Below are 11199 nucleotides of genomic sequence, written 5' to 3'. Positions count from 1 at the left end.
AGAGGAGGAGCAGGGAGAGGAAGAAAGTCTTATAAGGGCACTAATTCTACCAGATCAGGGCCCACCCCTTATACACCAACTAATGCTAATCCCAACCACCCTGTCTCCGAATACCATTACACTGGGGGTTAGCGCTTCAACATATGAATTTGTGAGGGAGGAAGGGAAGGGAACACAAACATTGAATCCATAGCAGTCTGGATAATTATCTTTATCTTAGTGCCTTGATGGTAACTGGTTTGTTACTCTCCAACCTTTTCCCCTAACTACGCAAGAGAGTGTGTTTGCATTCTCAAAACCACTAGCATAAACTCTACTCCTCCTCTCAAGACTTCTAGTGAAACATCATCGTGACCTGGAGCCTATGGTTTCAATTACATTTTAAACCATAGCTTACCCAACCTATTTAAGGATAATTTTATATTTCCATAGCTATTATCTCAGTAAAGGGGTTAAGCATGACTAGGGAAGTACAGCATGATATCCTGGTAAAACAGAGGTAGGGGAAGCTAATGTAGTGGAGAGGGGGCCTAAGTTACATAGGCTCGGTGGTGTAAATAAGAACAGTAGCTTAATTTCTATACCACGTCCTCTGCGACGGTTTGCAGGCATTAGCACCTATGGAAGTATGTACTCGTTTCCCTGTTGTATAGGCGAAAAACTGACACCAGCAGTTCCCACATTCACTCAGCCACTAAGCAGTGGGGCAGGAATCAAGGCTAACTGCTATGCCATCCATACACCTTTCTGAAAGAGTTACAAAACCAGCACTTATTATCAAAGGGCCATTGGGAGCAAGGCATTTCGGCGTATCTGGAAATGTGTGGCGATCTGTAAACGCTCCTGAGGAGAGCTGGAATCCCAAGTGGAAGGGAAGCTGGACCGGGTGGGAACGGCTCCCCGGCACAAGTGCTGCTAGAACCCCAAGCCTCCAGCCCCGAGCGGCTTCCGGAATCCGCGCGTGCTGGCCCGGCCTCTTCGGGGGCGGGGCGAGCGCCGCACATGCGCTGGGGTCGGGCCGGGCCGGGCCGGGGGCGCGCGCTCTGCGAGCTGGATGTCCGGGCTGCGGGCGCTGCTGGGCCTCGGGCTGCTGGTTGCGGGCTCGCGCCTGCCGCGGATCAAAAGCCAGACCATCGCCTGCCGCTCGGGACCTACCTCGTGGGGACCGCAGCGGCTGAACTCGGGTGGCCGCTGGGACTCAGAGGTCATGGCGAGCACGGCGGTGAAGTACCTGAGGTAGGCGCCGGGTCTCGGGTGGCCTGCTCTGCCCCGGGGCGGGGCCTGGGACGGCCGGGCCACCTGCGCGACGGAGAACACGAGGGGCGGGACTCAGGCCGCGGGTTTTCCTCAGCCAGGAGGAGGCCCAGGCCGTGGACCAGGAGCTATTTAACGAATACCAGTTCAGCGTGGACCAACTTATGGAGCTGGCCGGGCTGAGCTGTGCTACAGCCATCGCCAAGGTCAGTGGCACAACTCTCGACCTTTGGGAGCAGCCAGGGAGGAGTCACTGTCCCAGCCCCCTGGCCTAGCCACAAAGGGGTGGGAGAGACAGCTGGGCCAATATGGTCTATTACCGCCTGAAACCCCGCTGAACCACCCTTGACTCTGCCTTCAGGCATTTCCCCCCACGTCCATGTCCAGGAGCCCCCCTACTGTCCTGGTCATCTGTGGCCCGGGGAATAATGGAGGAGATGGTCTGGTCTGTGCTCGACACCTCAAACTCTTTGTGAGTATGTGGAGAGGGGCTGTGGGGGAGGAGGGCGTGAGGGCTCTCGGATCTGGGGTTGAATTACCACTTTCTTCCTAGGGCTACGAGCCAACCATCTATTACCCCAAAAGGCCTAACAAGCCCCTGTTCACTGCATTGGTGACCCAGTGTCAGAAAATGGACATCTCTTTCCTTGGGGAAATGCCCTCAGAGGTAGGTGGCTCCAGTTGAATACCTCATCTCCCAGTAACCACTGCCTGTGCTCTGCTCTTCCTTCGTGTTTCCAGGCTGAGCTCATTTTAGTGCCTGGTACAGAAGGTGCCTAAAGGATGGTATTCGAATAAGTGTGCAAGAGCCTTCTCCTCCTTCATAAAGCGTGCTCCATGAGTTCCACGCACCACCTTCTCTAAAGCTTCCTTGCCCTTTCATCTCCCTGGTCCCTCCTTCCACTCTAGTCAGATCCTCTTGCCCTAGCATGCAGTAAACACATGATCTGCCCCTCAGGGGCTGGAGTGGCTGCCCTATCTGAAACCCGTCCTGCAGATGCATGGATTAAGGGATGGGAAATTGGGTAATTTTTTTCCTTAACCCATTTTACAGATGAAGATACTGAGGTGCAGAGAAGTGGTTTGCTTAAAGCTTAAAGTCACTAAATTGTATCATGGCAGAGCTGAAACCAGAATCCGGCTCTCCTGACTCGTCTCAGGCTATCTCGGCCTGTAGCCTCCCCAATGGCGGGCAGGCAGGCACCGAGAACAAAAACTGTCTGGTCTCAGTTTGGCCTGAATCAGTGAACAACTCACACTTTCTCTAGGCCTCAGGCTGCCCTCTGAATGAGACACAATACTTGTACCTCTGAGAATGGTCTGCAGGTGCAGAGGACAGCCTCTCCAGTTAAGGCTGTTTGTGCAGCTGCTGGCTCTGACATCCTTTTCCTGCTCCACCACAGCCCATGATGATTGATGAACTGTATGAGCTGGTGGTGGATGCCATCTTTGGCTTCAGCTTCAAGGGTGATGTTCGGGAACCGTTCCACAGCATCCTGAGTGTCCTGAAGGGACTCACTGTGCCCATTGCCAGCATCGACATTCCCTCAGGTGCTGGGATCCAGAAGGTGGGGTGGGGGAGATTGGGGCCCTACCCTCCTGACCCTTGCCCACACCAGGTCTAAAATAATTTTAGTCGAGAGAGGCAGAACACAGCTTTCTGGACCCCCATCAGGGCTGGGGAAGTGTTCAGAAGTCCCCTTTACATGTTGGCCCCATGAAGAGACCATGGCCCAAGGGTACGTGGAGCTCATTGGACAAGAGTTCCTCAGGTGGGAACTGAGGGGACTTCCCACTCCTCTGGGACTAGGGTAAAATAAGGTGTAGAAGGGGACGAGACATCTGGCCTCTTCCTGAACACCACCCTCTTTTCAGGATGGGACGTGGAGAAGGGAAACTCTGGAGGGATCCAGCCAGACTTGCTCATCTCCCTCACAGCCCCCAAAAAATCTGCAACCCAGTTTACCGGTCGCTACCATTACCTGGGGGGTCGTTTTGTGCCACCTGCTCTGGAAAAGAAGTACCAGCTGAACCTGCCACCCTACCCTGACACCGAGTGTGTCTATCATCTGCAGTGAGGGAAGGTGGGTGGGTATTCTTCCCAGTAAAGACTTAGAGCCCCTCTCTTCCAGAACTGTGGATTCCTGGGAGCTCCTCTGGCAATAAAAGTCAGTGAATGGTGGAAGTCAGAGAGCAACCTTGGGGATTGGGTGCCGTCTCTCTAGGGGTAACACAATGGGCAAGAGGTTGCTATGGTATTTGGAAACAATGAAAATGGACTGTTAGATGCCAAGTGAGTTGTGCTGTCCTTTACACAATTCTTATTCATTTGGGACACAGACAGGGAGCTACTTCTACTTATCAGTGTAGCAAGACTACAAAGAGGTTAACAGAAGGAATTTCTTCAAAGGCCTCCAAGGAATATCTTCTAATTTGTATTCAGGACCTTCCCAGGCTGGGAACAGAGATGCCAGTCAGGATTTATCTCTAGGCTAGGAGCCCAAGCTGATGTTTATTCATTCATTTGGTAGTGCTAGAAACTGGCAACTGTGGGCTAAATCTAGCCCATAGACCTAAATTTATGTTTTTCTTAACCTTCACAATATTTAAAAATCAGAGCACTTCACATAGGTCTACATTTTCAGCTTCTTTTAGCAGGAATGCTCCTTCAAAGGGTATCTGCATTCCTGTTCCCACAGCCCCCAGCATTCCTTGTCCTTTAGCTGCCTGGCTTCTCTAGGCACCTGAGTTCATGATCCTGGGTTAGAAGCTGCAGAGGGGACTGTGCTGACTCCCTCAACTAAGGGATGGTACTACTGCTTGCTCCTCTCAGCAGCTGACGTCCCAGAGATCAGTTTCCTTTCTGGGAGGGACTCCTCATTGAGGGGGGTGCAGAAGACCTGCAGACCCGCATCAACCCTGGTCTTTGAGGCTTCAACTCCTGAAAATCAATTGAGCCCCACCTTTACCAGACCTTTAGTCTCTCTTCTGTTTCTTCTTTTTGGGTTTCTGGCCAGTGCTGACTCCAGCTCTTTCCTTCTTGGGATGCTGCTGCCTCTTCCTCTTACCTCTGCTGCTTGAGCCAGTGTGTGCTCTGCTCTCTGCTTCCCTAGCCCCGCCATCCTTCTCATCCCTTACATCCAAGATGTCCTCCTCCTCTTGATGCTGCTGTCTTTTCTGTTTGCTTTTCCTGATTCTTCCATCACTGCATGCTCTGCTCTCTGCTTCCCTGGTTCCACCCCCTAAAACAGTTTCCTCACCTCCATCTTCTAGGTTCAAGTCCTCCTCCTGTTGCTGCCTCTTCTTTCTTCGGCTGCATGGGTCAGCATACGCCCTGCTCTCTACCTCCTCTGTCCTGACACTGCCTGCAGCCTCCTTGCCTTTTCCTCCTTCCTCCAAGACCCCCATCTTCTCCTCTTCATGGTGCCACCTCTTCTTTTTCTTCCCTTTCCTGAGGGACTGATTGGTTTGCTCTCTGCTATTCAATTCCCCAAGCCCACTTGTTCCTGCAGCGTCCTCCTCCTTCTCATTCCTTTTAGTTGTACCTTCTCTTTCATCTGAGACCTTTCCTTCTTGATGTCGCCTTTTCTTCTTCTTGCTTTTTCTGATGTTCTGCTCAGCATGTTCTGGGTGCTTCTCATCTGCATCATTCCTTTCAGATGCTGTAGCTTCTTCCTCCTCTTTCTGTTTCTTTTTCTTTTTCTTTTTTCTGGGGGGCTTGCTCTCTGACTGCGGTTGAGGGGCCCCAGGGTCCTGGCCTTTGAGACGAGCCAGGAAGGCCTGCTCCTGGGCCTCTAGGCGAGCAAGTTTGGCCTTCATCGTGATCCCAAGACGGGCAGCCCTGAAACAGACAGGGTCCAAGTCAGAGCGAGGGTATCGGGGGAAATGGGCCTAGTCCTTAAGCCTGCAGGGAAAGTTGGTGGAGGGTAGGAGTGGGGAGCTGCCTATCTTCAGGCAATAGATGGGTAGGTAATAGGAATCATTTCCCTGGGGTAAAAAGAACCAAGAGGTGGCACAGGCCATGATCAAAGGTGGGGAGAAAAGAAGGGATCTCAAGGAGCTGACCACTACTTACTTGTGTGCTGTTCGCCCCTCACAGGCTTGGAGCAGCATCTCATCAGTCAGACTGTTAGGGGAGATCGGCAGTTACAAACAGACCTGGTGGAAGGGCTTGACCTCTCCTCCTTCTAAAACATTCCTTCAACACTGAGTTCTTGTTCAGAACCTGGCACTTTTTGAGGTACTAGGGATACAAAGATTAGTACAACACAGTTCCACCCACCCCCAAGAAGCCCCCAGTCAAGCATTAGATTTAGCCCTTTCTCTTGCCATCTGAGGACATCTCCTCCCACATTCCCCAAGAGCTAAAATGAAGTCTCACATCTTTGGGGACTTGGGCCCCTGGTTGTCGTCATCACTGCAGCTCTCCAAGTCTTTGTTTGGCTTCTCTCCACCTGAAGTCAATGTAGCCATCTAGGAGGGGTCATGGGGGTAGACAAGGCCTTGTCAACACCATCAGCATCCCTATTCCCTTGTGGAAGCCCCCTAAGAATTCACAGCTCCAGGCAGTGGTTTGCCAGCCGCCAGCATTGCTCCTTGAGGAGCCACAGGGAGGTGTGCCATCCTGCATACTTGAACTTGGGTAGGAGATGGGCTGCTGCTGCTGGGATGTGCAGCAGCTTTGCCCTCTCTGGCCCACAGCTGGCTGGTGAGCAGAACAAGAAGAGGAAATGCTCTGGTTCATCAGGTCTTCACAGTGGACAGGTGCCAGTGACTGACAGTAAAGATGCCCCGCTCCACCCTGACCACAGTACCTGTTCACAGTACCTTCATTTAATCAGATTAATTGAAAGTCTACTATGGGCCAAGGAGTTGGGGATTCAGAGTGGAATAAGAATGAGATGGGCCCAGCCCAGATGGAATCTACATAGGCAATTATGATGGAAGTGTTGCCTGTGACAGAGGAAGGGTACTCAACTCAGACTTCAGAAAATGGCTTCTAAAAGTAACTGATGTATAAGCTGAGCTCTGGAGGATAAGAGAAACTCAGCAGAGAAACTCAGCAGGTAAAGGGGGAAAGGGAGAAGAATGTCCCAAGCAGAGGGAGCAACATGTGCAATAACCTGAAGATGGAAGAGTGTCGTACCTTCAAAGAAAAGAAACAGATTGGAATCTGTTATGCTAATGGTTAGGCTAAAGTAGTGGTCCTGGAGAAAAGTGAAGAGATGAGGCTGGAGATGGCAGGAACAGGCATGCAGAGCCATATAAGCCAGTCTGATAAATCTGGATTGTGTCATCCTAGGTCAAAGAAGACCCAATGACATGATGACATTTATGTTTTAGACAGAACACTGGATGCTTTGTGGAGAAGTCCATCCTCCACAAAGGTTGGGGTGGGGAGTGAGACTAGAGGTGTCCTTAGGAGGCTGCTGGAGAAAGAAATTAGGCAAGAGATGATGATGGCCCGAAGTGGGGTAGTAGATGGTAACAGAGATGTAGAGAAATGGGAAAGATTTGCTAGGTAACATGTATAGCCCTTAGCACATAATGACCATTACATGTTAGCTTCCTTCTATTGGTACAGTAGAAAGTGGAGGCCTGAAGTCCTGGGTTCCAGTCCTGTTTGCCATTACTAGCCAGCTGTGGGCTCTTCAGCAAACCACTTTTCACCCTTTTAGCCACATCTGCAAAGCAGGGATGGTCCAGATAATCTCTCAGGTCTCCTCTGGCTTCTAAGTCCTTTGAATTAGATGTCCCCTGGCCCCCCCAAAATCTGGCAGCTCCTGACTTAAGAGACTGTACCCTACCTCCCACACCCTATTGCTGCTCCCTTAACAGATGGCAGGATCCACGGAACCTGAAGATCTCAATTCCTGCTGAGGGTCTGGGCAGTCTAAGTAAGCAACAGCAAGGCTGGTCACAGGATCCCACTATGTTAGGAAAGTCCTGAGAATTGATAAGGCATACAAGGCAACTGTTCAGGCCCCAGGGAAACCAGGAAAGAGAATAAGTATGGACTCTGTTACCCACAGCCTCTAATACCTTCACAAACTTCTGATACAGCAGGTTGGGCTTGGGATGATTATAACGGGTGGTCTCCTTAGAAAGGCTCCTTATCTGTACTCCATCCTGTAGAGAATTATCAGTACCAGTGAATGGGTGACATATCATGACTGCCTACGCCACAGGTCCCAGGCCCTCTGTTTCATGTGCCCATCTATCAAGAGCTCATACCTGCCCAGTTTCCACTACCAAGTTGGCCGCAGTCTTGTTGAAGAGCTCATTCCACCAGTGGTTTGTGAACTCCTTGGCAGGGTCATGTCCCACCTGCCAGGGGAATATGAGCTCTGAGTGCCTGCCTCACCTGCCCTCAAGGGTCCCCTCTCCCATGCATGCTAACCTTCCTCAGTCCACCCAGTCTTACCCCATGAGTGTCTTGCTTCAGTGTCACCCTGAGAGCCTGGGTGATACCATTCTCCTTCCGGCCGAGGCCTTTGCCTGCAGAGGACAGTGAGCGACTTGGCTTATTCTCCTGCCTGCTGTGAGACCTTACAAGGCACCCCCCACACAGGCCTCTTGCCATTCCACACACCTGACATTGGGGTATACTCTGTACCTCTCAGAAGACCTCCCAGCTCACTTCTTTCTAGTACCACTCCATACAGTCCCCTGCCTTTGTGTGAGCCTGAACTATCTCTTCCTTCAAATTCTTTTGGAAGAGAGCCCATATCTCTTTTTCCCTCCCCTAGTCCTCCCAACCACCACTTCTTCATTATCCACTGTCAAATTTCTTCCTTTCTTCCCTTTTCTGGGAAAGTTAGAAATTTTCTTCTGCAAATTTCCCTTTAAACTAGCTTTTCCTCCTTTAATTAAATGGACTACATGGGGGGTAATCCAGGATGATGCCTTTCCCCTGGGCAGATGGTAGGCAGGGAGCTGGGGGATGTGGAAGAGGCCCCATGGGGATCACCTTGAGTCCATCCATGCTTTAGCAGCTGCTCCTCAGCAAACTTCATCCCACGACTCTTGACCTCTGGGGTGACATTCATGGTGAGAAAAAAGTTTCTATCCTCAGACTCTCAACAGAGAAGAAGAGGTGATATCATCCTTTTAAGAAGAAAGTAGAAAGTGCCCAAACAGCCATCAGTTCCATCCTGACTGCTTGTTAAGAATTCTCTGCTAGTTGGGTGCAGTGGCACACACCTGTAGTCCCAGCTACATGGGAGGCTGAGGCGGGATTGCTTGAGTCCAGCCTGGGCAGTATAGCAAGACCCTCTCTCATAAAAAGAATAAAGCAGCCAGGCGCAGTGGTTCACATTTGTAATCCCAGCACTTTGGAAGGCCAAGGTAGAAGAATGACTTGAGCCCAGGAGTTGCAGACCAGTGTGGGCAACATAGTAAAACCCTGTCTCTAGAAAAAATAAAAAATTAAAAAGAAAGAAAAAAGAATTCTCTTTCCTGAGCCAGAGACAGAGGAAGGAGGTGGCCTGCTCTTTGGGGAGCTCCCTATCTGGCTACAGAAAGACCAGCATATAAAGAAGTCAAGGAGGAATGGTGTCAATTCTGATACCTAAATTTATGGTGTGCTCACCACATGCCAGGATGTGCTAAGACTTTACAAAGATTATTTCATTTAATTTTCCCAGCCCATTCAGGAAAATATTAGCCTATTGTACAAATGAGTAAAGTAAGGCCTAAAGAGGTTAAGTGACTTCAAGGTCACACAGGTAACATGTAGAATTCAAGCCAGGAAGCTTGTCTGCAGAATCTATAGTGTACCACTACATAGTATCTCCCAGAATATATTACCTTGTAAACACAAAGCTAATGAGGTGCTTATTAACCTGAGTCATAAGATAATGGTACTCGGTAGAGACCAGATCCTGTACTTATGCTTCAGCATTTACACTGTCCTCTTGGTGTGGGGGCTACACACTTCTCCCACACCACTGCAGTATTTCAGTCTGGCTGGAGTTCCCCTTTTGAAAGTGTCCAACTTAGGAAGGGCACTCTTATTGAGCACTTAATGCATAACAATGCATAACAGGTGGATTACACATATTGCCATACTGTCATATTAACTCAGTCAATCTTTTTTTTTTTTTTTTTTAAGACAGGGTTGCTCTGTCACCCAGGCTGGATGGAGTGGAGTGCAGTGGCACGATCATGGCTCATTGCAGCCTCAAACTTCCAGGCTCAAGCAATCCTCCCACCTCAGCCTCCTGAGTAGCTAGGACCACAAGAACATGCCACCACGCCTGGCTAATTTTTGTATTTTTTTTGTGCAGGCAGGGTTTTGCCATGTTGCCCAGGCTGGTCTCTAACTCCTGGGCTCAAGCGATCTGCCCACCTCTGCTTTCCAAAATGCTGGGATTACAGGCGTGAGCCACTATATGTGGGCTTAACTCATTTAATCTTGATAGTCCTGTGAGATAGACATTATTCTTATTTTACAAATGAGGAAAACAAGGCCTGGGTTTCTTGCCTAAGGTTACATGGCTAGTAAATGATGGAGCTGGAATTACATGATGGAGCTGGAATGAGCCCAAGTCGCCTGACTCCAAAGTGGTCCTCTGTCTTCTTTCTTTTTTCTTTTCTTTTTTTTTTGATACGGAGTCTCACTCTGTCACCCAGTCTGGAGTACAGTGGTGCGATCTTGGCTCACTGCAACCTCCGCCTCCCAGCTTCAAGCGATTCTCCTGTCTCAGCCTCCCGAGTAGCTGGGACTACAAGGCTCATGCCACCATGCCCGGCTAATTTTTGTATTTTTAGTAGAGATAGGGTTTCCCCATATTGGCCAGGGGCTGGTCTCGAACTCCTGACCTCTGGTGATCCACCCGCCTCGACCTCCCAAAGTGTTGGGATTACAGGCGTGAGCCAAGGCGCCCGGCCAAAAACTGATGTTCTTCATCACTACACTCTTCAGTCTCTTACAGCTCTTTGTGCTTTCTCCTGTAAGACCACAGCCTAACCCTTGTCGCAATAATTGAAAACTACATGCCCTGGAAGTTAAGAGACCGGCTTTATTCCGCAACTCCAGAGCACGTAACGCGGCGCCAGAACTCAGGAATACATTCAGTCGTTATTTGTTGAACTGAATGGCATAGTTAGGAATGGCTTTACCGGATTTTCAATGGATAACTGGGTAGAAGCTGTGCGCCCCAGTCTTTCTGAAACCTGTGATCACACTTTGGGCACTGTCCCCTCCACAGTCAATCTGTGTTTTCAGAAGTAGCCCCAGGTTCACTCGTCTTACAGCAGTCCTGAAGAGCCGGCTGCCCTTTCCCTAGGCTTCCTTCCTCTTGAGGGCTAAATTCCAGCCCTCCTACCCCAGTGCCACTTGGGTAAAAATACTCCGCTCCTCTCACGTTTGCTAATAAGCCCGGGCTCCGACTACCACCGTTCGGGGGAAGGGAGCCCCTTACCGTCATTGCGGGGTCCTTTCCGCGGAAACATGTGCCGGACCTGACTTGTGCGCCGCCATCTTCCCGGAAATGCCGTTTTGTTCCTTCTAGGCTGTCGAAACCATAGAGACGTCCGCGGATACCAAAATCACGGTCTTTCCAGGAGAAACCATTGCGGAGGCCAATTTGCCGGTATGGTTGCCATAGAAACTGGGACCTGGAGCGTGCCCATTTTCGGAGGTTCCGAGGCTGTTCCACTTGCCTCATGCCTGCAATCCTTGAGCAGCCAAGGGACTTCAGTACTAACTGGCCCTCTCAGGATGCCAAGAACGGCTATGTGTCCTACACTGAGCTAGTCCCGGGCGCAAATACGAGGAAGGAAAACTCTAGGGAAGCATTGAGAGTAGCCTGAGAAATTCGTGGAGGCAGAGTAGGTAATAGCTGTGTCCTAATTTTTCAGGGTTGAATACTCATGAATACTTAGCCTTCACGGGAACAGTTATTTATGAAAGCCTAAAGACTAGACATCTCAATAGGTTCA

General features: G+C 50.2%; 2 protein-coding genes across 7 annotated transcripts; one reads left to right on the top strand and one right to left on the bottom strand.

The window, feature by feature from the left end:
• The first annotated feature begins 966 nt into the window (after positions 1-966).
• On the top strand, positions 967-3547 carry NAXE (NAD(P)HX epimerase). Of its 3 annotated transcripts, XM_054551152.2 has the most exons (7): positions 988-1236; positions 1352-1460; positions 1616-1726; positions 1808-1921; positions 2658-2805; positions 2891-3026; positions 3130-3547. In XM_054551152.2, exons 1-7 carry the CDS (start codon positions 1055-1057, stop codon positions 3302-3304), a joined length of 975 nt encoding a protein of 324 aa, XP_054407127.1. In that variant the 5' UTR covers positions 988-1054; the 3' UTR covers positions 3305-3547. The 3 variants fall into 3 exon arrangements, with proteins under 3 accessions (XP_024111248.2, XP_054407127.1, XP_063583447.1); XM_024255480.3 differs by lacking the exon at positions 2891-3026 and having other exon boundaries at positions 967-1236; XM_063727377.1 differs by lacking the exon at positions 2891-3026 and having other exon boundaries at positions 989-1236; positions 2658-2822.
• A 187-nt stretch (positions 3548-3734) lies between these two features.
• Positions 3735-10867, bottom strand: LOC100458114 (G patch domain-containing protein 4). Of its 4 annotated transcripts, none has more exons than XM_063727370.1 (8): positions 10680-10867; positions 8225-8361; positions 7679-7752; positions 7489-7581; positions 7285-7383; positions 5636-5727; positions 5330-5380; positions 3735-5095 (listed from the first exon to the last, which is right to left on the bottom strand). In XM_063727370.1, the coding sequence occupies exons 2-8, from the start codon at positions 8301-8303 to the stop codon at positions 4231-4233; spliced, it is 1353 nt and encodes a 450-aa protein (XP_063583440.1). In that variant the 5' UTR covers positions 8304-8361; positions 10680-10867; the 3' UTR covers positions 3735-4230. The 4 variants fall into 4 exon arrangements, with proteins under 4 accessions (XP_063583440.1, XP_063583441.1, XP_003775592.4 ...); XM_063727371.1 differs by having other exon boundaries at positions 7297-7383; XM_003775544.5 differs by having other exon boundaries at positions 7297-7383; positions 8225-8287; positions 10680-10760.
• Between the last annotated feature and the right edge of the window lie 332 nt (positions 10868-11199).

The sequence above is a fragment of the Pongo abelii genome, chromosome 1 (genome assembly GCF_028885655.2).
Source record: "Pongo abelii isolate AG06213 chromosome 1, NHGRI_mPonAbe1-v2.0_pri, whole genome shotgun sequence".
Lineage (NCBI taxonomy): Eukaryota > Metazoa > Chordata > Mammalia > Primates > Hominidae > Pongo > Pongo abelii.
Note: the sequence above shows the minus strand (reverse complement) of the source record. Positions and strands in the feature narration are given on the sequence as shown.